Here is a 20,423-nt window from a genome sequence, read left to right on the forward strand (position 1 = left end):
GCCAAGGTGAAGAAAGGTCAAATCCAAGGCGAAGAAATACCACCTTATAACTTGGGAGATCGAAATCTGCGCATAACACCTGCAATAGTAAGCCCTACATGTGTGTTAGCCTCTATTATGACCATACATTATACTAAGAGTTCTATGTAATTTTATTTATACTTCTTGGGCTTGTGATACAGCTCAGTGGCACACCATTTGCCTAGCTTGCCCAAGGCCCTGGGTTTCAGCCTTAACACTGAAAAAAATCATTCAAAAGTAAGGTAAACTATTTAAATTGAAAAGGAACCATTACCATCACTGTTCGTGGATGAAGGAATTAAGGCCTAGGTTTTATTAGACAGCAAGAAATATGCTCAGACCATTATCAATCAAGGACAGAGCCAACTCACAAAGCCAGGGTTGTTATGACGGCTCTTAACCATTCTCAAACTGAGTCTCAGATAGCCCATGTATCAATCTCTCTTTCTGTCATTTCTCCATTGTGTTGCCTTCCTTGAAACCTGGGTCTGGGTGACTCAGCCCAAGCATTCATTTTCCTTCCCTATCAAAGACAACTCCAACATAAGTCTTTTCCAATTTTACAAAATAGTTTCTTCCTTTCAGAGAATTAAAATAACCTTAAAATTGTCATCACAGCTGGAGAGATGGTTCATTGGTAAAGAGCATGTAGTGCTCTTGCAGTGGACCCTTGCTTGGCTCCCAGCACCAACATCAGGTGACTCACCCTTTGTGACTCCAGCTTCAAGGTATCTGATGCCTCTGGCCTGGTGTGCACATACCTACACATAACCATAATTAAAAATCTTCAAAATATTGTAACCATATTCTCAAAACATGAAAATCATGGAACACACTATGACTGAATATTCTGGTGTTGTCTGTAAGGTGCAGGAGCAGAGATGGCAGAATTTAGGGACATTTGATGTGTAGAAAGAATCATTTAAGAAACTTATGACAACTTTTCAGAAACCATTGGAAAAAAGCACACACAAAGAGAGCTTGCAATCTCAACCTCTGGGAGGGTGAGGCCAGAAGATCAAGTTCAAGGCTGGTCCCAGCTACAAAGGTCCTGAAACACCATCTCAAGCAACCCAGAGAAAAGGACACAGAATTATGCTGCAACAGTTAACTTTATTTGTTCAAGAGCTCCTAGTGCAAATGAGCTGGGGCTTTGATCTGTGAGCTCATGTCACATGTCAGGGGAGAAGCAAACTGTGACCTATGTACAAGGCCGAAGACTGAGGGCTCACGATTAGTGACTTTGGAGGTTGGATTCTACAGCCTAGAACCGGACAGTCACAGGTCCTTGAGGTCCTTCTGGATGTCCCACAGGGTGTCTGCACTCTTTCTGAGCTGAGCAACCTCATCATCCTTCAGCTTCTGGTTGATGACACTGGTCAGTCCCCGGGCATTGAGGATGCATGGGAGACTGAGGAAGACTTCGTTCTCGATGCCGTACATCCCCTGTGGGAGCAACAAAAGCATTCAGATGAGGCATGAGGCCATGGTAAGAATAAGCAAGCACTCTCTACTGAGTTACATCCCAGCCCCTGACTTCAGGTTCTTCTTGCCTCTTTTGTATGTTTGCTCCATAGTTTTTTCATTAAATGAGGTTTGCTACGTTATCAAGTGTTCCATGAAAGGCTGTCTATGGTTTATTACATAAGCTTAAAATGAACCTCATTATGCTTATTTAATGGTACAGTAGAGGCAGGTTCTGAACAGGATTCACAGTTAATAGTTTTTACATCACACACAGATTCCTTAGAAAATGTTATCAGACACCTTAGCTCCTACAAAGTTGAGTGCTCTTGCCCTAGACTTTGGTTAGGAAGAGAAAAACTAGGCTTATATAAACCCTAAATGCAGAACTATGGACCAGAAACTTCCCTTATCTTTCTTTAGATGAATCTCTTTAAACAACCTAAGACTGGACATCCTGTTACACTCTGCAGCAGTATCCCTCACCTTCACCATTGTAGACACAGGGTGAATCCGAGATAGGTTTTTCAACATGGATTCAATGAGGTCAGCCACACTCAACCCAATGGCCCAGTTGGTGTATCCTTTTAGCTTGATGACTTCATAGGCACTTAGAAAAAGAAACCACACAAGAGATAGTTGAACGTGACACTGAGTTGACGCCTGCTCTGTCTCTAATGGTCATCTTGGCCAATTCTTTAACCTTTTCGGTTCTAGTTCCTTAGTAAAAGAGAACATGCATCTGGTTTTTAAGCTTTTTATGAATATCAAGTGAATGTACAAATAAAATCTATAACAGTGTAAGGACTACATGGCAGGTGATACACAGGTGTCAGTGAATGTTTATGAAGTCACAGTGCTTAAGAGTGTTCATTCTCGAGCAGGCGTTTTGGAGCCCAGTGACTCGGGCGGGACACCTTGCACAGCCTTGGTGCAGGGCGGAGGGGTGTGGACCTGCCTCAACTGAACGTACCAGGCTCTGCTGACTCCCCATGGGAGACCTTGCCTTGGAGGAGGTGGGAATGGGTAGTGGGTTGTGGGGAAAGGCTGGAGGGCAGGAGGAACAAAGAGAGGATCTGTGGTTGGTATGTAAAATGAATAGAAAATTTCTTAATAAAAATTTCTTAAAAAAGAATGTTCATTCTCTTTTTTTCAAGATTTTTAAAAAAATTATGTGCATGCACTGTGTGTCTGTATGTACATGTGCTTGTGGGTACATGTGCACATGAGTGCCAGTACCAAGAGGCCAGAGGATGCCCCTGGAGCTGGGATTCAGGCAATCATGAGCCACTCAATGTGGGTGTGGGAACTTAACTCTAGTCCTCTACAAGAGCAGTATACACTCTTAACTGATGAGGCATCTTTCCAATTCCTAAAACCAGACATTTTCAACCAACGTTGATTTACATAAAAGTATATTTCCAAATATATTAGGAAACAGTGAATGACAGCAGAGGCCACTCAAGTGAGCAGTCACCTCATTCATAAAATCAAAGCATTGTGCTCGGTGGCGGGGGCGCATGCCTTTAATCCCAGCGCTCGGGAGGCAGAGCCAGGTGGATCTCTGTGAATTCGAGGCCAGCCTGGGCTACCAAGTGAGATCCAGGAAAGGCACAAAGCTACACAGAGAAACCCTGTCTCGAAAAACCTAAAAAATAAATAAATAAATAATTTTAAAAAAATCAAAGCATTGTGTAAACTGAAAAAAAATCTAAGAACTTTTTCAACTTTTAGAGTTTTTATATACAGTCAAATTCCCTAAGAAAAGTCATTCTAAATAAAACTTCCATATTTGAAGTAGCAATTTTCCCGCAAGAACTTCGCAAACACTAATTGAATGCTTGTCAGTGATAAAATGTGGCCCTGTATGTGATGTGTAACTTCATTTTGACAAATCCACTGGGTCTCACACTTTACACAAGTTAACAGGTCCACAGAGAATGTGATTATGGATGACTATAACCTATACTAAATACATCTGGGAGAAGACAGGTAGCAGCTAATCTTGAAGGTTCAATGGTTTCCAGTACTACAGTCAGCTTAAGTGTTAGGACCAGAGTCCAAGCCTGCCTCATTGGCTGCATTTCAAAGTGATACATTATTTGGGGCAGAACAATCATAAAAGTGAATAGGTGATAAGAGAAATGCCTTCAGAAAACAAGATTAGGGTGGCAGACATCTGTAAGGAGAGGCACAGGGTAGTAAGACCAGTGCTGCTTAAATACTTCCAGCAATCTGCCTGAGTGCCTGTGCAGGAGGTTATGTACCAACAGGGTCCAGGTTTACCTTCTTTGTTGACAGGTGGCAAGGTGAAGACCCCTCTCTCACTAGGCAATTCCATGCTTGCTTCTACAGCCAGCTTTCTCATTTGCTTTCTCTAGAGACCTGTACAACAAGTCTGACCGGTCTAAATTAATCCTGAAGGTGAAGAGTTACCTGAGCAGGCAGTGTGGAAATTGTTTAGGGTTTTATCTACTGGGACAGGACATGAATTCACCTAAGTGGAGCCGCCTCCACTCACCTATCCACCACCATCTTATGCACTTCCTTCCAGTTCTCACTGTCATTGTCTGTTCCCATTTCTGGATTCAGTTCCTGGAGGGAGACCCCTGCCACATTCACCCCACTCCACACAGCCACTGTAAAATAAACAAAGCAAATTTTTTTCCTTAGCTCAGATCTCAACTCTGATGCACATTATCCCAATACCAGTTGGTACTGTCCAATGGCAACTGCCTCTATAGTAGAGTTCCCATCCGCTTTGGGGAGGAATTTATTCTGATATTTGCCTTCAACTAGCAATAGATCTGACCTTTTAAACACATATATTTAAATAAAACACACACCCATCACCATATATATATGTGGGGTATGTGTGTGTGTGTGTGTGTGTGTGTGTGTGTGTGTGCGTGTGCAGATCCCCAAAGAGTCCAGAAGAGAGTGGAAACAACTTGAGGTTGCAGCAGATGTGAGCCACCTAATGTGGGTGCACTTGGGTCCTCTGCCTTCTGCCACAGCAGCAAGGGCTTTTACCTGCTGAGCCACATCTCCAGCCCCTACTACTGACCTTTTAACTTTCAACAAATGTGGCTCAAAACAGTCATCATATAATTTACAGAGAACATGAAGTTCTTTCCAAATCTCTAGGTTGGTTAAACCACAAGAGATTATAGTTTGGAACCATCCTAAACTCTCGATTTTAGAAATGTAAACTTCTTTCCTGGGCACTGTTTGGTAACCAAAGTCCCTTTCTTTTTAAGAAAAAAAAAAAAAAAGATCTAGGATAATTATACCCGAATAGAGTTATGGAAGTACACTAATATGTAAATTAGGGTCTTCATAATTTAGAGGAGAATGTCTAAAAACATGGGAAGTGGGCTTTGAATCTCCAGTCTCGCACTCCTCAGGACTTTTGGAGAACACTGGTGACTCCCAGTATGAACAAGGACTCAGGTAAAGTCTAGTGCAATCACTCAGCTATAGCAGCTAAACTGCTGAGGCTAAGGAAGACTACCTGGTCCACAGTTTCTGATGTTCCAGGTCAACCAGACATCCTCATGGCCTTTAAGGAAAACCATTGATCTATCCAATTGTGCCCAAGCAAGACTAACTTCTCTCTCATTCTGTGTAAATACAGGTCAATAAGGAAACAGGGGGAAAAAAACTGCTCTAGGGAAGAAATAACACAATGAGAGAACAAACAATGAAAATCCACCAGAGAACACGGCAGAGGCACCAGAGCCAACTTCCCGCTTGGGCAGTACTTGTCTGGAAGGATGTGAGCTCAAACTGTTCAAAAATAGACAGGGATGGACGTTCATGTTCCAAAAATGTCACCACCATGAAAACACACAGATCAAGAACTAAGGGAGACTCAGGAAACAGAATGAGATACAATTTATGATGTCAGGATAGATCCAGATGGGACATCAGAGGGTGACATTTGCAAATGGCCATGAATTAAATATGGGCTCAATGTTACATCTCCTGATTTTGCGCCTTGTACTGCAGTTATGAAAAAAACTTTTTTTTAAAGTTAAAAAAAATTAATTAATTAAAAAAAAAAAGAACCCCCCCCCCCCCAGGTGTGGATCCCAGCAATCAGGAGATGGAGGCAGGAGGATCAGAGTTCAAGGTCATCTTCTGCTACTGGGAACTTTAGGCCAACCTGGACTATATGAAAACAAGACCACAGAACAAAGCAAAGCGAGGAGGAAAAGGAGGAGGGAGAGGAGGAAGAGAAAGAACAGAAGAAACCGTACATGAAAGGACTGAGGGCGAAAAGAGCATGACTATGATTCATACTTAATTGGTGAGGACAAATACAGTGAGGTGGGCAAGATGGCTCAGCAGGTACAGGAGTTTGCTCTCAAGACCCACGACCTGAGTTTCATCCCTGGTACTAACGTGATAGGAGAAAACCAACTCTCAAAGTTGTCCTCTGATTTCCACATGTGTGCAAGTGTTCACACACAGATGTTTTTAAAAATAGCTAGATGAAGGTGGCCATGGTGGCGCACACCTTTACTCCCGGCACTAGAGATGCAGAGGCAGGTGGATCTTTGAGTTCAAAGCCTACCTAGTCTACATGGCAAGTTCCAGGACAGCTACATGGTAAGTTCCAGAGTTACACAGTAAGACCCTGTCTGCAAAACAACCAAACAAAAAGATAGCTGAGTGGATGGGTGGGTGGGTGGATGGATGACAGAAAAAGCAAACTGGAATAGAACCCAAAATACAGGTATACTATTTCTGAATCCTTTCTGAAATATAGCAAAGTATGAAAAACTAAAATTTGAATAAAGCAGAAAAATTAAGAATAGTCTGCATAACCCAGAGGCACAAAGGAAACGATCTTTCTTACCACTGGAGTCGCCATGTTCACCCAGAATCCATCCATGGCAACTGCTGGGATGAATGCCAAGCTTCTCGGCCATGAGGTAGCGAAACCGAGCAGAATCCAGATTGCATCCACTTCCAATCACACGGTGTTTAGGTAACCCGCTCAGTTTCCAGGTGACATAAGTAAGAATATCCACTAAATATTTTAGAAAAGAGAAAGTAAATTGGAACTGCTGAACCAATTAGAGGGTGCTCTGGCTTCTCCCTCCCCACATGCCCATCTTGCTGGTGAGATACGGCCTCAGCAAGGTATGTAATTTAACTTTTCATACTCAGGTTCAAACAGATATGAAGCATTTGTGAGAAACTGTATACATGAAATATGTAAAAATTGTGCATATGTATCATTATTTGACATAAGAATACTTAGGAACTTTACAAGTCAATGAGCTTTACCAGTAAAGAAAGAAAAAGGACTGTTCTGGCCCTCACCGTGATAGCCAGATGATGTGATGGACATGATGATAACAATGTCCACCATTGGCTCTTTTTATTTGAATGCTTAGTCGGGAGTGATACTACACAAAAGGATTAGAAGAATTAAGTGTGGCCTCATTGAAGGAAGTGTGTCAGTGCTGGTAAGCTTTGAGGTTTCAGAAGCCCATGTCAGGCACAGGCTCCTTCTGCCTATGGATCAGGATGTAGAGCTCTCAGCTATTACTCCAGTACCATGTCTGTCTGCAGGCTGACATGATTCCTGCCATGATGATAATGGACTAAACCTCCGAAACTATAAGCCAGCCCCAATTAAATGCTTTCTTTTATAAGAGTTGCTTTGGTCATGGTGATTCTTCACAGCAATAGAACACTAACATATTGCTACCAACTCTAACAGTCCATGACTGTGAAGGCTGTCATCAGAAACAATGCCGCTGCTCAGTTAGCAAGGGGTGCCAGTATACATTTTCTTGAGTACTATATTGTCCAATAAGTCATGTCATTACTATCTGAAGGCCAGACAACTGCTATATACCCTTCCTCCCCATGTGGCACAATGGTAAAACTTTTGCTGGGTCACAGAGGTTACAGGCTATGTTGGAAAGAAAAAAGGAAATGGTCACATGGTCAGAAAGGAAGCTGACAGCAGGTTTGGCGATCCTCACCCCTGCCCTCCACTCTGGAGCCTGGTGAAGGTGTTTAAGCACACACTGACTGGATAATGCCTTTTGAATGACAACTTTAATGCATGGGAAGTGGCTTCCTGGAGACTCAGACTTGGAAGGTCTACCTTGGAAGTGATGTAATCAGTGACGACTGAATGTGGATATGTGGAGATGGAATATGGCTAGCTGACTGCCATTTCTGTTCTGCATCTATATAGTCTGCTTGTTTACATACATGACTGAACCACTCAGGAAGCCGCAGTCTAGGCACATAAAGACTAAGAATACAGAAATGATCTCCTATCAGGTCCCAACTCCCAGTACTAAAGGAGCTGCAATGATTCCCCAGGCTTGTCCACAGCCCTCCAGGGGAAGGGTCAGTCAGAGACAGGTCTGCCATTTTATCAACATTCTGTCTATGCTAACTATCATGCAGTGACTTGATGGTAAACTACTGACTAAAGATGTGCGATACTGAACTGAATGGGTGACACAGCTCAACAATAGAATACTTACTCACCATGTAGTTCAATTCCTAGTGCACCCCAAAAACAAAAAGTGGGGATAATGACACAGACTGAACTTTAGCCATTTGTTCTGGCATGTGACAAAATACAATGTACTTATAAAACCTTAAATTGTCCTTAGAAAACTTTCTTTTTATAAACAGGAAGAAAAAAGGCTAAGGAGAGAAAATGCCAAACAAAAACCAGCTCGGCCATTTCAAAGTTACTTTCTTTGCAAGACAGTCATAGAAAAATAAAAAGGAAAAATAAGTGATGCCAGGTTCTAAGAGGTGATTCTATTTTTAAAGAGTTTTATTTGTTTTTATTTTATGTGTGTTAATCTACTTATGTCTTTGTGCCACATGCGGAGTCCGGAAGAGGGCATCAGATCCTCCAGAAATGGAGTTATAGATAGTTGTGAGCCACTGTGTCAATGCTGGGAACTGAACCTGGGTCCTCTGAAAGAGCAGCTTGTGCTCTTAACTATCAAGTCATTCTCTACAAGCCCCTTCGGCCCCTTCGGCTTGTAACTATTTTGTCTCGTGTCCTAATTTACCAGTTCAAATGAATGCTCAGTGGCAGCGTTGCGGTGTGGACTTTGCTTTATGAACCCACTCTGATTTTTATCCTGGTCTGCTGGGGTCCAGTAGAGGCTGTAAGCAATGACCTCATATAACTTTTATTTATTTGGCTACAACGGTAGTATTGGGGACTGGAGTGTTGTATATGGTGTATGCACACTAGAGTACATATATGCCTGTGTGAGTGTGAAGGCCAAAGGTCCATGCTGAGTCTTCTTCAGTCACTCCCCATCTTATTTTGAGATGGAGTTTCTTGACTAACCCAGAGTTCACCAGTTTGGCTAGGTTGGCTGGCCAATGAGCATCAGGGATCCCCCTGTCTCCATCTCCCTGACACTGATATGACCCCAAGCCTGGCAGTTTACATGGATGCTAGAGATCCAAAACCAGATCCTTGTGCTTTCATAACATGTACTTTACACGGTCACCTCCCAGTTCCACCTTTACAGCATTTAAAAAATGCCTTCCAACTCTACACCAAACACAGATGAACAAGATGAAACCCCACAATATAAAACTCACATTTTTAAACATTTGGCCTGGGATGGAGCCACCTGTTTTGCAAATACCATCTTTCTGCACCATCAGCAAAAGACATGTGGAACACCTCTGTCAGTGAACAAACCCCAAACACTAAGGTCCCCAAATGCTGAAGCCCACAGAACAGAACCAGACAGGCCACTATTACAGTTAAAGCACCGGGTTAGTACCTGGGTTGGAAACCACAATGATGGTGCAGTCAGGGCTGTACTTGACAATCTGGGGAATGATGAACTTGAACACATTGACATTTCTCTGCACCAGGTTGAGTCGACTCTCCCCTTCCTGCTGACGGACACCTGCGGTCACCACCACAATCTTAGAATTGGCTGTCACGGAGTAATCTTGAAGAAAAAAGGCAGGAGAGAGAACCTTAAATTCAACTCCTTTGCCAAACAAGCCATCTATGGTATGTTCTAGAAACTTCATCTTGCATAAGCCTCTAGAACTTATAACTTAATTTTCTGTATTAAAAGATTGTGTTTTTAAGATGTGTGTGTGTGTGTGTGTGTGTGTGTGTGTGTGTGTGTGTGTGAGAGAGAGAGAGAGAGAGAGAGAGAGAGAGAGAGAGAATCTGGAGCTGGAGTCGCAGGTGGTTGTGAGTTGCCGGACACAGGTGGTATGGGCTGAACTTAGGTCGCCTGGAAGAGCAGCTCACACTACTTAACCACTGAGCCATTTCCCCAGCACCTATTAAAAGGTTTCAGGTTCAAGCTTCTGCAGCTGTGTTTTTCTTCCTTGAGAAAGGATGAAGCAACCCCACTTTAAAACTGGCAGATAACGAATCAGGGAAATGCCCTAAAATGTTTGTGGCTAAGAAGTCCATTGGATTTCCAGGAAAAGCTAAAACATGTCAGTGAGCCCACAACCTAGTAGGTGGGCTTTCCACAATTGCCATGAAATTGTGTTTTTGCATATTCCTGTTAGTAACATGCAATACAAACAAAACTCAAAGTTTCTTTTCAGCCATATAATGCTACTGACATCTACAAAGGAAAAGAAAGGCAGTGTTTGGTTTTGACTGGAAATCAAACTTTGATTTCTAATATTCTGTGTATTAAGGGATAGGATATACTTCTAATGCCAGCACCCCCCTGAGTGCTGGCATTAGAAGTATAGCCATGAATTCAAGGCTAGCATGGGCTACACAAATATGTATTATACACATACATACATATGTCTATAGTATGTACAGGCATGCATGTGTGTGCACGTGTGTGTGTGTGTGTGTGTGTGTGTGTGTGTGTGTGCATGTGTGTGTAAGACAATCTCACTATGCAGCCCTATCTGGCTTGGAACTCACTGTGGAGACCAGGCCAGCCTAGAACTGTCTGCCTCTGCCTCCTGAGTGCTGGGATTATAGGTATGTGCCACCATACCTGGCTATAACATATTTGTTAAGGAAGATTATTTATGTTCTAGTGGTGTTAATTTTTGTGGAAGATTTTATTTTTCTACTAAGGAAGTGTTGATGCAATCAGCAAGTTCCAACAAACAGCTCATGCACATCATAAATGCCAGATATTAGCAGCCTTTTCCCATCAAATGCAGTGAATATTCCTAGTTCCACCTTATGACTGGTTTTCAAGGTGAGGATGGGATGGCAAACCCAAACACCTGACCCATGCAGGACTCTGAAGGGACTGTCCAGTAAGTAATGGACATTAGCTAGTTTCTTCAAGGCAACTAGACCCTGGACATAGAAGAAAGGAAGAAACCCCAACACTATTTACCAAGGTAGGAAGGTGAACGGAGCTGAAGAATTAGATGATTCTGGGACAAATGAAATGCAGCTTACTTGAAAACTGAGATACTATATACAGACCTTGCTGGGGTTCTATTATTTTTCAAAAGGTATATTTTCAAGGTGATTTTTCAAAAAAGAATACATTCTAAATTTACTTCAGAAAAAGAACTGTGTTGCCAGGCACAGCACTCCACACCTCTAATCCCAGCAGCTAGGAGGGGCCAGCCTCAAGTGCACAGTGAGTTCAAGGCAACCTGGCTCCCATGAGCTCTGTCTTAAGCAAGCAAAATGAACAAAAAGCACATGTTCGTAAAATAAAGCTAACAAAGATGGCTGTTGGCACATGGAGTACAGGACCACATTCTACAGGAACTCTTAACACAGAATATGTTCACATGCTGTGTGCTCCTGTAAGCAGAATCTCCAGAAAACGGATTTCTAGGAACTGACACAGAAAAGTTGGCCTCAGTGAGGAAGCTGCAGACGGTAAACACCACCACACATCACAGCCTGTGCTTCTTTCCTGGTAATATGGCCACAGGAGAAATGGAGAAGAATCTCATTTTTAATGACTATACAGTCTGCAAGAAGTAGAATTATGGACAAATCTTAAATTAAAAAATGGGGGACCATTTCTAAGTAGATGGAAATTTTGTAGTATATAAAATTACTAAAACATATCATGAACATTTTGGCATTAGCAATTACTGAAACAATCACCCCCACAATTCCACCTTTTTCTAGTTAAAAAATAGTCTTAGCTGGGCGATGGTGGTACACATCTTTAATCCATCATATAGGCAGAAGCAGATGGATTTACAGAGCAAGTTCCAGGATAGCCAGGGCTGTTACATAGAGAAACATTGTCTCAAAAACAAAACAACAAAAACGAAGTTAGGTTGGGGTGTGTAGCTCAGGGGCACACTGAGCCCTGGGCTTGATTCACAGCACCACAGGTAGTAACAGTAATCAATTAAAAGTGAATTGTGGTGATACTATGCCCCCCAAAATATTGTGCACCCTAATAAACTTATCTGGGGTCAGAGAACAGCCATTAGATAGACATAGAGGCCAGAAAATGGTGGCACATACACCTTTAATCCTATCACTTGGGAGGCAGAGATCCATCTGGATCTCTGTGAGTTCAAAGCCACACTGGAAACAGCCAGGTATGGTAACACAGGCCTTTAATCCCAGGAAGTGATGATAGGAAGCAAAAAGGTATATAAGGCCTAGGAACTAGAGCCTTTTTAAGCTTTTAAGCTTTTAGCAGCAGATCAACTGAGATCCATTCGATTGAGGACTCAGAGGCTTCCAGTTTGAGGAAACAAGATCAGCTGAGGAACTGGCGAGGTGAAGAAGCTGTGGCTTGTTCTGTTTCTCTGATCCCTCAGAATTTACCCCATTACCTGGCTTCCTGGGTTTTTCTTTATTAATAAAACCGTTTAAGATTCATGTTATAGTGAATGACCAGTTTGTCATGCTTGAGGGTGCATTCCAATCACCTATTTGTTATAAAATAATTTTCATATAAAAACTCTTGGAGAATGCAAAGAAACTACCTACCTTTATCCGCCACAATTTTAGGAGTCTGAAGAAATAAGCTCCCATGCTGCAGGTCCATCATCTCTCCTTTGAGCTTGTCTTCTAAGACATCCACAAGGGCCAGTTCATCAGCTAGAGACTAGAAACACAAAAGCAGGCATGCATTCCTATTGTGGCTTGACTATGAAGTCTCCCACAGGCTCTGAGTTCTGATCACATAGTTTCCAGCCAGCGGTGCTGCCTGGGGAAATTGTAGAAGCTTTAGGACATGAAGCTTTACTGGACAAGTGGATCACTGGGGATAGGCCTTGGGGTTCGCATTATAGCTGGCTTAATTTTCTGCCTTATCTAAAAAGACATAAGCAAGCATGCTTTCTCCGCCATGACAGTCTGTGAGGGAAAATATCGCACCTTCTCATTCGAATTGCTCACCATATCTTTGATTACAAATATAGCACCCTAAGTCACATAAGGATGGCTTAGCACCAATCTACCCTAAAGAAGCCTTTTACAAATGGCTAAGCACCTAATGGCTAGAATCCTCAAGAATTTTGATGTTTGGCATTCAAGACAAAGATAATTCAAGAAAAAGATACAAAGATTCCTCATGAAAGTTGACTCAATAGAAGACACAGACGAGAGTGGAAGTCTTCACATTAGGTAATGAATATGTACATATATGAAAATACACACATACACACATATATGAGAGAGACAGACAAAGACTGACTCAGGAAAAACATTAGCAGTTTTGATGTCATCATAATTCAGAGGGCTTCTGGGAGAAAGATCTGACTTAAATCTCCAAGGGTGATTTCACTTTGGAGTTGAACTTGGTTAAAGCCTAGAATGCTTAGGTTGGCTCTAAGTAGCTAAATATCTTCCCAGGAAAGGCAGCCATGTCATAGGATAAAGAGTCAGCCCTCAGGAACCAATCCCTAAGTGCAGGGAGCAGTGACAGTTCTGTATCAAATAAGGACACAAATTCTTATCTACATTTTGATTTAAACATGTTTGAAAAATATTTAAAAACAACTGTTTTGTTCTTTTACATGTAGCATCTAAGAGCCCACAACACCCTTATTTGCATTTTTAAGTTCTAAATTAACACCTTCTCACTTAATAATATCCTAATATTCTTTGACAACACCCAGCACCAGAAATTCCAATTGTCTTTCAGTAACAGCACATGGGAGCCACTAACGTCAACAGCTCAACACTATGTAGAGCTTCTGTGGAAAAGCAAGTCACAGGATGTCAGTGCCTCTGTGTCAGTGGGTGTAGAGTACCAGCTTTAAAGTGCACACTTAACTGAGGGAAGGTGGTGAGTCAGCACCTAAAAAATAACCAAAGTGCTGCATATAGCTGAATGTGTGTGATGCACACCCTCTATGAGCAGGGCTACACAAATAGATGCATGACGGAGGACTGGTGCTGCTGAAGGACTGAAATCTCTGTAACTACATCTACATAGCCTAGTACTGTGAATATAAATACATTACTAAGGAATGAGGCCCATTGGAGTCAAGAACGTTACTGTAGAAATCTTTGATCTCAAGTCCCAAATGGAATGGCTACAGTTGTGCTTCCGGCTCTGGGTTAATGACTGACATCAATGGGTTGGTATGTGATGCCAGCATTTTTATATTCAAGTGCTTGTTAAGCATGAGATTTGTGAGAGGAAAAGATAACTTTTCAAGGTACCATTCACTAGTTTGCATTTTTGAGCTTACCCTAGCCTAGAGATAGATAGTAAGCTATTCTGGACAGTGGCAGTGGACTACAGGATCCAGGGCTACAGTTCTCTCCAGGGCCCTGTGCTGCTGTGGCATTGGGTAGGTTATTCACACTAAAGAAACGCCTTGCACTGTAGGCACGCTCTCTGCCTGAGCACATTTTATCTCGACTGTCACCGTTAGAGTTTGTCGTCACACGTGTGGAGGAACAGCCATCCGTGCAGCTCTTACTTGAGACCAGCATGGTTTGAAGGAGACCCCCAAAAGCAAAACAGTAACTACCCGCACACAAAAAGGTTGTTTTTTAAAAAAAATCTATTGATTGTTTAGAATAAAGCACTTCAATAGCATCAAATACATAGCATATATTTATGGTATGTATTTATTTTTGTAAAAAAAAAACAGAAATGTAAGCTCAATTATTTTGTTCTGACCAAAGGAAGAATGAGCACTAAAATTAAGACTACCTAAAACCCCTATAATTCAGGAAGCAATCACATTCACAGGTATCTAGTCAATTAAAAGTAGCTAGAAAAGCAAGCAAAAGAATACAGTACACACTGATGAGTTCTTTGATAGCTATTTCTCAGTTAAAAGAGTCACAGTTTGATTCTTTAGAATTTAAAATTTACATGCTGGAGAGACAGACAGCTCTGTGGTTAAGAGCACAGGCTACTCTGCCGATAAACCAGTTCAGATCCCTTGCATTTACATGGTGCCTCACAACCATCTGTAAATCTAGTTTCAGAGGACCCAACGCCCTCTTCTGGCCTCCTGATGCACATACACTCAGGCAAAACACCCATACACATGAATAAGAAAAAGAATTTAAAGTTTGGGGTCAGGTCTGGTGGCACATACCTATAATCCCAACATTTGGGAGGTGGACAGAGGAGGGATCACAAGTTTGTGGCCAACATAAGACACACACAGAATCTCAAAAGCAATAAAAATAAAAAGGGCTGGGAATGCAGCCTAGGGACGGAATTGTAGAATCCTGGCCTAGCATACAGAAGAGTCCCTGTACTCAGTCCCCAACAAAACAACAACTCATTGAACTTCACAAACAGAAGGAACATGCTTGGTCAGAGGTATTCAGGAAGCCTCCACACAGAGTCAGTGTGCTCTGTGGGGGAGGGGGAGGGGAATTGTGTGTGGGGGTGCTGCTCACTCAATTTCTCTCTTCCCACATTTAAGGAAGCTCTCAGAGTAAGCAAGGCCTCAGTCACTAAAGTAAGAGAGACAAGAAAAGAAACTGGTGTGAACCACAAGGGGTATCTGTAAGGACAATCAAGAGTCTACTGACAGGTAGACTGCTGTGGGGTGCTCTGTATGTCAAATGTGTGCTCTGATTGGTTAATAAATAAAACACTGACTGGCCAGTAGCGAGGCAGGAAGTGTAGGCAGGACAAGGAGAGAAGAGAATTACGGGAAGTGGAAGGCTGAGGCAGAGAGACACTGCCAGCTGCCGCCATGACAAGGAAGATGTAAGGTACTGGTGAGCCACGAGCCACGTGGCAAAGTATAGATTAATAGAAATGGGTTAATTTAAGTTAGAAGAAGTAGATAACAAGAAGCCTGACCATTAGGCCAAACAGTTTAAATAATATAGCGTCCGTGTGTTTATTTTATAGGTGGGCTGTCGGACTGCCAGGCTTGGCGGGACTTGGAGAGGAAACTCCAGTTATAGTAGACAGTAGAAGGAATGCCAACTCTGGAGACTCAAAAGCAGCCTTAAAAGTGACGCCAAGAGCCGTGGGCTGCAATGATTGTCCTGCTCTTAGAAAACAGGCTGGAGAACTTAGAAAGTTTCATCTTGTCAAGATATTCTCCAATGGTTAGGGAACCAATACATGTATACATATACACATACACATAATGGAGGAGGCTAGAGAGACAAGAAAGGAGGGGAAGAGAGAGAATACAGCAAAATGCAGAGGGCTGGTAACCCTGAATGATGCATACATGAAAATCTTCATTTATTAAGATAATGTTTACACATTTTCTATTAAGTTTGAAATCATTTAAAAATAAAGCCACAGGTTCAAAGTTTGAGAATAGCAAGCCACTGTTTCAACAAGTCACTCTACAAAAATCCTGTAAGAGAAGGCAGAGACCATTGCACCTAATTTTCCAGTCACTCATTCAACTGCTGTGGGTTGTTTTGTATGCTGTGAATATGTATTGCTTTGATTGGTTGATAAATAAAACACTGTTTAGCCAGTAGCTAGGCAGGAAGTATAGGCAGGACAAGCAGACAAAGAGAATTCTGGGAACAGGAAGGCTGAGTCAGGAGACGCCAGCCCATCTTCCAGGGAGCAGCATGTAATGGCACATAGGTAAAGCTACGGAATACGTGGCGACATTTAGATGAACAGAAATGGGCTGAGTTTAAGTGCAAGAGCTAGTCAGTAGTAAGCCTGAGCTAGTGGTCGAGCAGTTTTAATTAATATAAGCTTCTGAGTGATTGTTATATAAGAGGCTGTGGGGTCCATAGGGCTCGGCAGGACCAGAGAAAACATCAGCTACATTCAACCACAGGCCTCAGTTTATCACAATAGAAATGAGGCAAGTTACCATGCTATACCTCCTCATGTGGGACCACCAAACAGATACAACTGTATTAATCACAAGGAAACACCCCAAAAAACATGGAGAGGATGTTCTGAAACTGGCCTGGACCATTAGAAAAATTCAAAGGCTTGCAAGACAGAAAAAGAGGCACGGTAAGAATATGAAACACATGTCTTGGATTAAGGCAAAACCAGCGCTAAGGGGTGTGATTTTTGACAGCATGGAGAATTTTAAATATGAATATGATGGGGGACACCACACTACTATAACAGCATTAAGAAATCTCTGGGTGGTAGCTCCAGTGTGGTCATGAGTGGTGACCAGAATCCTCTGATATATGTACAAGTACTGAAAGGTAAGTGCGATCCTACAAGTTATTTCAGATTGCTGAGAGGTATCTAAAGACAACCCGATCCTAGGCTGCCTGCCCAGAGAGAACATGCATTCCTGCAGGAATTGAGACCTCTGTTGCTCTTGAAACGTACCTTTCCCAGAATGCTGATAGCACATGCCATCCCAACTTGTCCAACACCCACTACCGTGATCTTATTGTTCGGGGCGGCTGCCTCGTCTTCCGTGACTGGGGCGATGAGCTTTTCCTTAAGGGTTGCCATGTTGCCCTGCAAGAAAAGAGTGATCAATGCATTTTATGTGAGTGGAGTCTGAATGAGAACCAGCCTAAAACGACACAGCTTCAACCTCAAAGTAAAGTATAGGACAACAGGAGTGAGCCACAGGGTGGTCTAGGCACAGAATACACTTGAGGGAACCATTTCTCACTTAATGGAGGTGTAATCAGAGGAAAATTCTCCAGGAGCTTAAAATGAAAAGCCTCCCTGAGCAGAGGATGTCATGCAAGCATCACTCCTATGCCCTCTTTTGTTATAACTGCTCATTACTGGCTGAGGGATAGGGATGTTCATACGTACATAAGCGAATTTCCTTCCATTGTCCCTATAAGGAATTATAGAACAACTATGTTAACCAGCTAACTTATATTTAAGCTTTTGTTTTTAAGCCAATATAAATGATTCTAATTCTCCCTCTGTCCTCCTTCACTCCTAGAGGACAAAGACTGAGTTTTGTACTTAAAATCTCATGAAATGTACTGTACTGCCCTGTTCTTACAAGGTTCTTCTTCACAATAAAGGATCAAACAGTAATCTATGCTGACTATCTTAGTTCCTTTTCAGCTTAGCTGATCACAGCTGAGGCTCCCCTACCCTACTCACGGCCCATCCTGTTCCTTCTAAAGGCCAGTTCTCGGTCTAACCTGTAAAGGACTAAGTGACTAAACCTGGCTTAGTTAACCGCCACCTGAAGAACCCTCAGTTGTCCTGAGTGAAGTGGCTGGAATCAATCACAACTATCTTTTTCCATAGTGTTTTTATTATTTTAAACCTCTTCCCCAATCTGTACCACTTCAGAGGTTATTTTGCCTTAGAGAAATCACAATCTCTGAAGGGCTTGGACAAGCACTGACCTTAAAACGAATTCAAACAGACCTTGTATTTTAAGCGGCTTCAACAGAGTGGCTACGTTTCTTCGGTAAGAAAAGCACACCCTCCCCAACCCCTACCCACAGCAAGTTTATTTTTGTTAGTTGGCTTAAAATCTGTTAGGTATGTTCCAGAATGCATTAGGAAGGCTTGGAATCCCAGCATTTGGGAGGTGGAGGCAGAAGGACCAGGAGAGGTCAAGGTCATCCTCCATCACACAGTGCAATCTTCAGATTCCTGAGAGCCTGGGGTGGGGGTGGGGGGCAGGAGGAACCCGAAAAGGAAGCAGAAGCAAGAGCTGGCTATCTCCAGCTGGGCTCTCCTGAAAACATTTTAAATTAGTTTGGGTAATTTCAAAAGCGACCCTGTTGACGACCTGAGCACAGGCAGACTCACTCAGTATCTAACAAAGGTATGGCATTCTCCTCCCACCCGCCGCCCCCCAACAGTGGTAGAAAAAAAGAAAAGAGTTCGCAAGCAGGCCTGTGTCAAATGAGAGGTGACTGTAGGGAGAGATAAACAGGAAAACAAAACAGGGGAGTCTCAGGGTCCCCCACGTTCCCCTCCCCTATGGATATGAACTAGTGCTCTACGTCAGGGGCTAAGGTCCACTCTGCAGAGTAACTTCCATGAGAACTGTTAAAGCCCAGGTTTTGCCTCGAATTCCCCCACTAAAGCAAACCGGTTCCTCCACCCAGGTCCAGGTTGGTGATAGTTCGCTTCACGGCCCACAGGCCACCTCTCCTGTGCAAAGCAGGTCACGAGGGAGGCAGCAGCGCACATCTCGGATAAAGTCTCCTGGGGCAAGTCTAGGCCTTGCACACTGAACACGAGAAGTAAACAAAACCCTAGTGCATCCAAGAGGCCCAGCAAGCGCCTGTACCGGCTGCAGAGCGGGCAGCGTGAGCCGGGGATGAAACCTGACGTTCAGGACTGAACTTTGCTTTATCCCCATTCCTACAACTCAGGGGCTTTTCTCCATCACCAGGTGCAAGACCTTCCCAACCTTCACAGGACCCACCTGGTCCCGCCGGATTCCCCAGCCTGCACCCCAGTAGGTGGGTGATGTGCCCGCCACCTGCCGACCAAGGACTTGGTGGAACCAGGTTGACTTACACCTGAACAAATCTCTCCCTTGACAGTTCTGCCTCAGCCTCCTGCCCACCTCTGCTCCCTGGGCTAGCCTCCCAAAACCGCGAGGAAGAAGCAGGCTGGAGCGGGGATGCTCAGAGGCAAAGGCCCCAAGAGGGAGAATGTGTCGCAGCTCCTTCCTCCTGTTCCGCCAAACAATTACCCCTCTTCACTCCCTACCCCCAACACACACCCTGTTGTTCTGTGAGTCAGGCTTTGGGGTCCCGGGCCCAAACATACCGGACAAGAGGAGGCTCTGCAGCAGCCGAGGAAGGGAAACCACCGCAAAGTCAGCCGACTACAGCACAGCCGACCCTAGATCTGCAAGGAGGAGGAGGAGGAGGCGGGGCCCGCCAGCCTCCTAGCTTTCTCTATTGTGATTGGAAACCCGAGCTGGGTCTACCCCTCCCCTCGGCTCGCTCAATCCCCTTCAAGGACAAGGCTGGAGAGAACCCCCGCTCTCCCCCGCTCTCTGAAGTTGGAGGTCACCTTCCGCAGGCAGCCACCTTATTCTCACAGCTTGAGGGCTGGCCCTTGCTGCGGCAGTTGTCGCCTAAACTTGCCTTTCAGGTCCTTCTGGGCTGTCCCCATCTTGCGCAAATAGAAATCTGTGTCTAGATTGCATTTAGACTCAACTTTAGACCCATCTCCTCGGTTAAGATGCTGCTGGTCCATCCCTCAGAAAAGCCTCCGGGATTCCGAACTCTGTCAGAACCCACACCAGAGCAGGGTCTCGCACAAGCCTCTAATGCCATCACTGGGGGTGCTGAGTCCGGAGGGAAGCCAGGAGTTTGAGACTAGCCTGGGCCGCCCTGTTAAGACTGTTTCAAACAAACAAAAACAACAGAAAAACACAAGAAAACTAAATAGTGACCGGCATTTTCAAGTTCCTTCCATAAGGCATTGACCTCCCCTCTCCCCACACCTAATTCAACTATAGCTACCTAACAAAATCAAGGGGGCTGTTTTCTGCCCTCCACATGTCCTCCACAAAACTGCAAGGTCTCCAGGGAAGGTCTGGCCCCTAGCGGGAGAAAATGGGGACCCTAAGTAAGATGTAGTTTTTCTAGGAGT

At 43.5% G+C, this 20,423-nt stretch overlaps 1 protein-coding gene across 1 annotated transcript; it reads right to left on the reverse strand.

The window, feature by feature from the left end:
- Positions 1-1,114: 1,114 nt before the first annotated feature.
- On the reverse strand, positions 1,115-19,689 carry Ldhb (lactate dehydrogenase B). Its single transcript, XM_036182408.1, has 8 exons — positions 19,590-19,689; positions 17,205-17,339; positions 12,431-12,548; positions 9,288-9,461; positions 6,350-6,523; positions 4,007-4,124; positions 1,972-2,095; positions 1,115-1,467 (listed from the first exon to the last, which is right to left on the reverse strand). The coding sequence occupies exons 2-8, from the start codon at positions 17,331-17,333 to the stop codon at positions 1,300-1,302; spliced, it is 1,005 nt and encodes a 334-aa protein (XP_036038301.1). The 5' UTR covers positions 17,334-17,339; positions 19,590-19,689; the 3' UTR covers positions 1,115-1,299.
- Between the last annotated feature and the right edge of the window lie 734 nt (positions 19,690-20,423).

Source organism: Onychomys torridus, chromosome 3 (assembly GCF_903995425.1).
Source record: "Onychomys torridus chromosome 3, mOncTor1.1, whole genome shotgun sequence".
Taxonomy (NCBI): domain Eukaryota; kingdom Metazoa; phylum Chordata; class Mammalia; order Rodentia; family Cricetidae; genus Onychomys; species Onychomys torridus.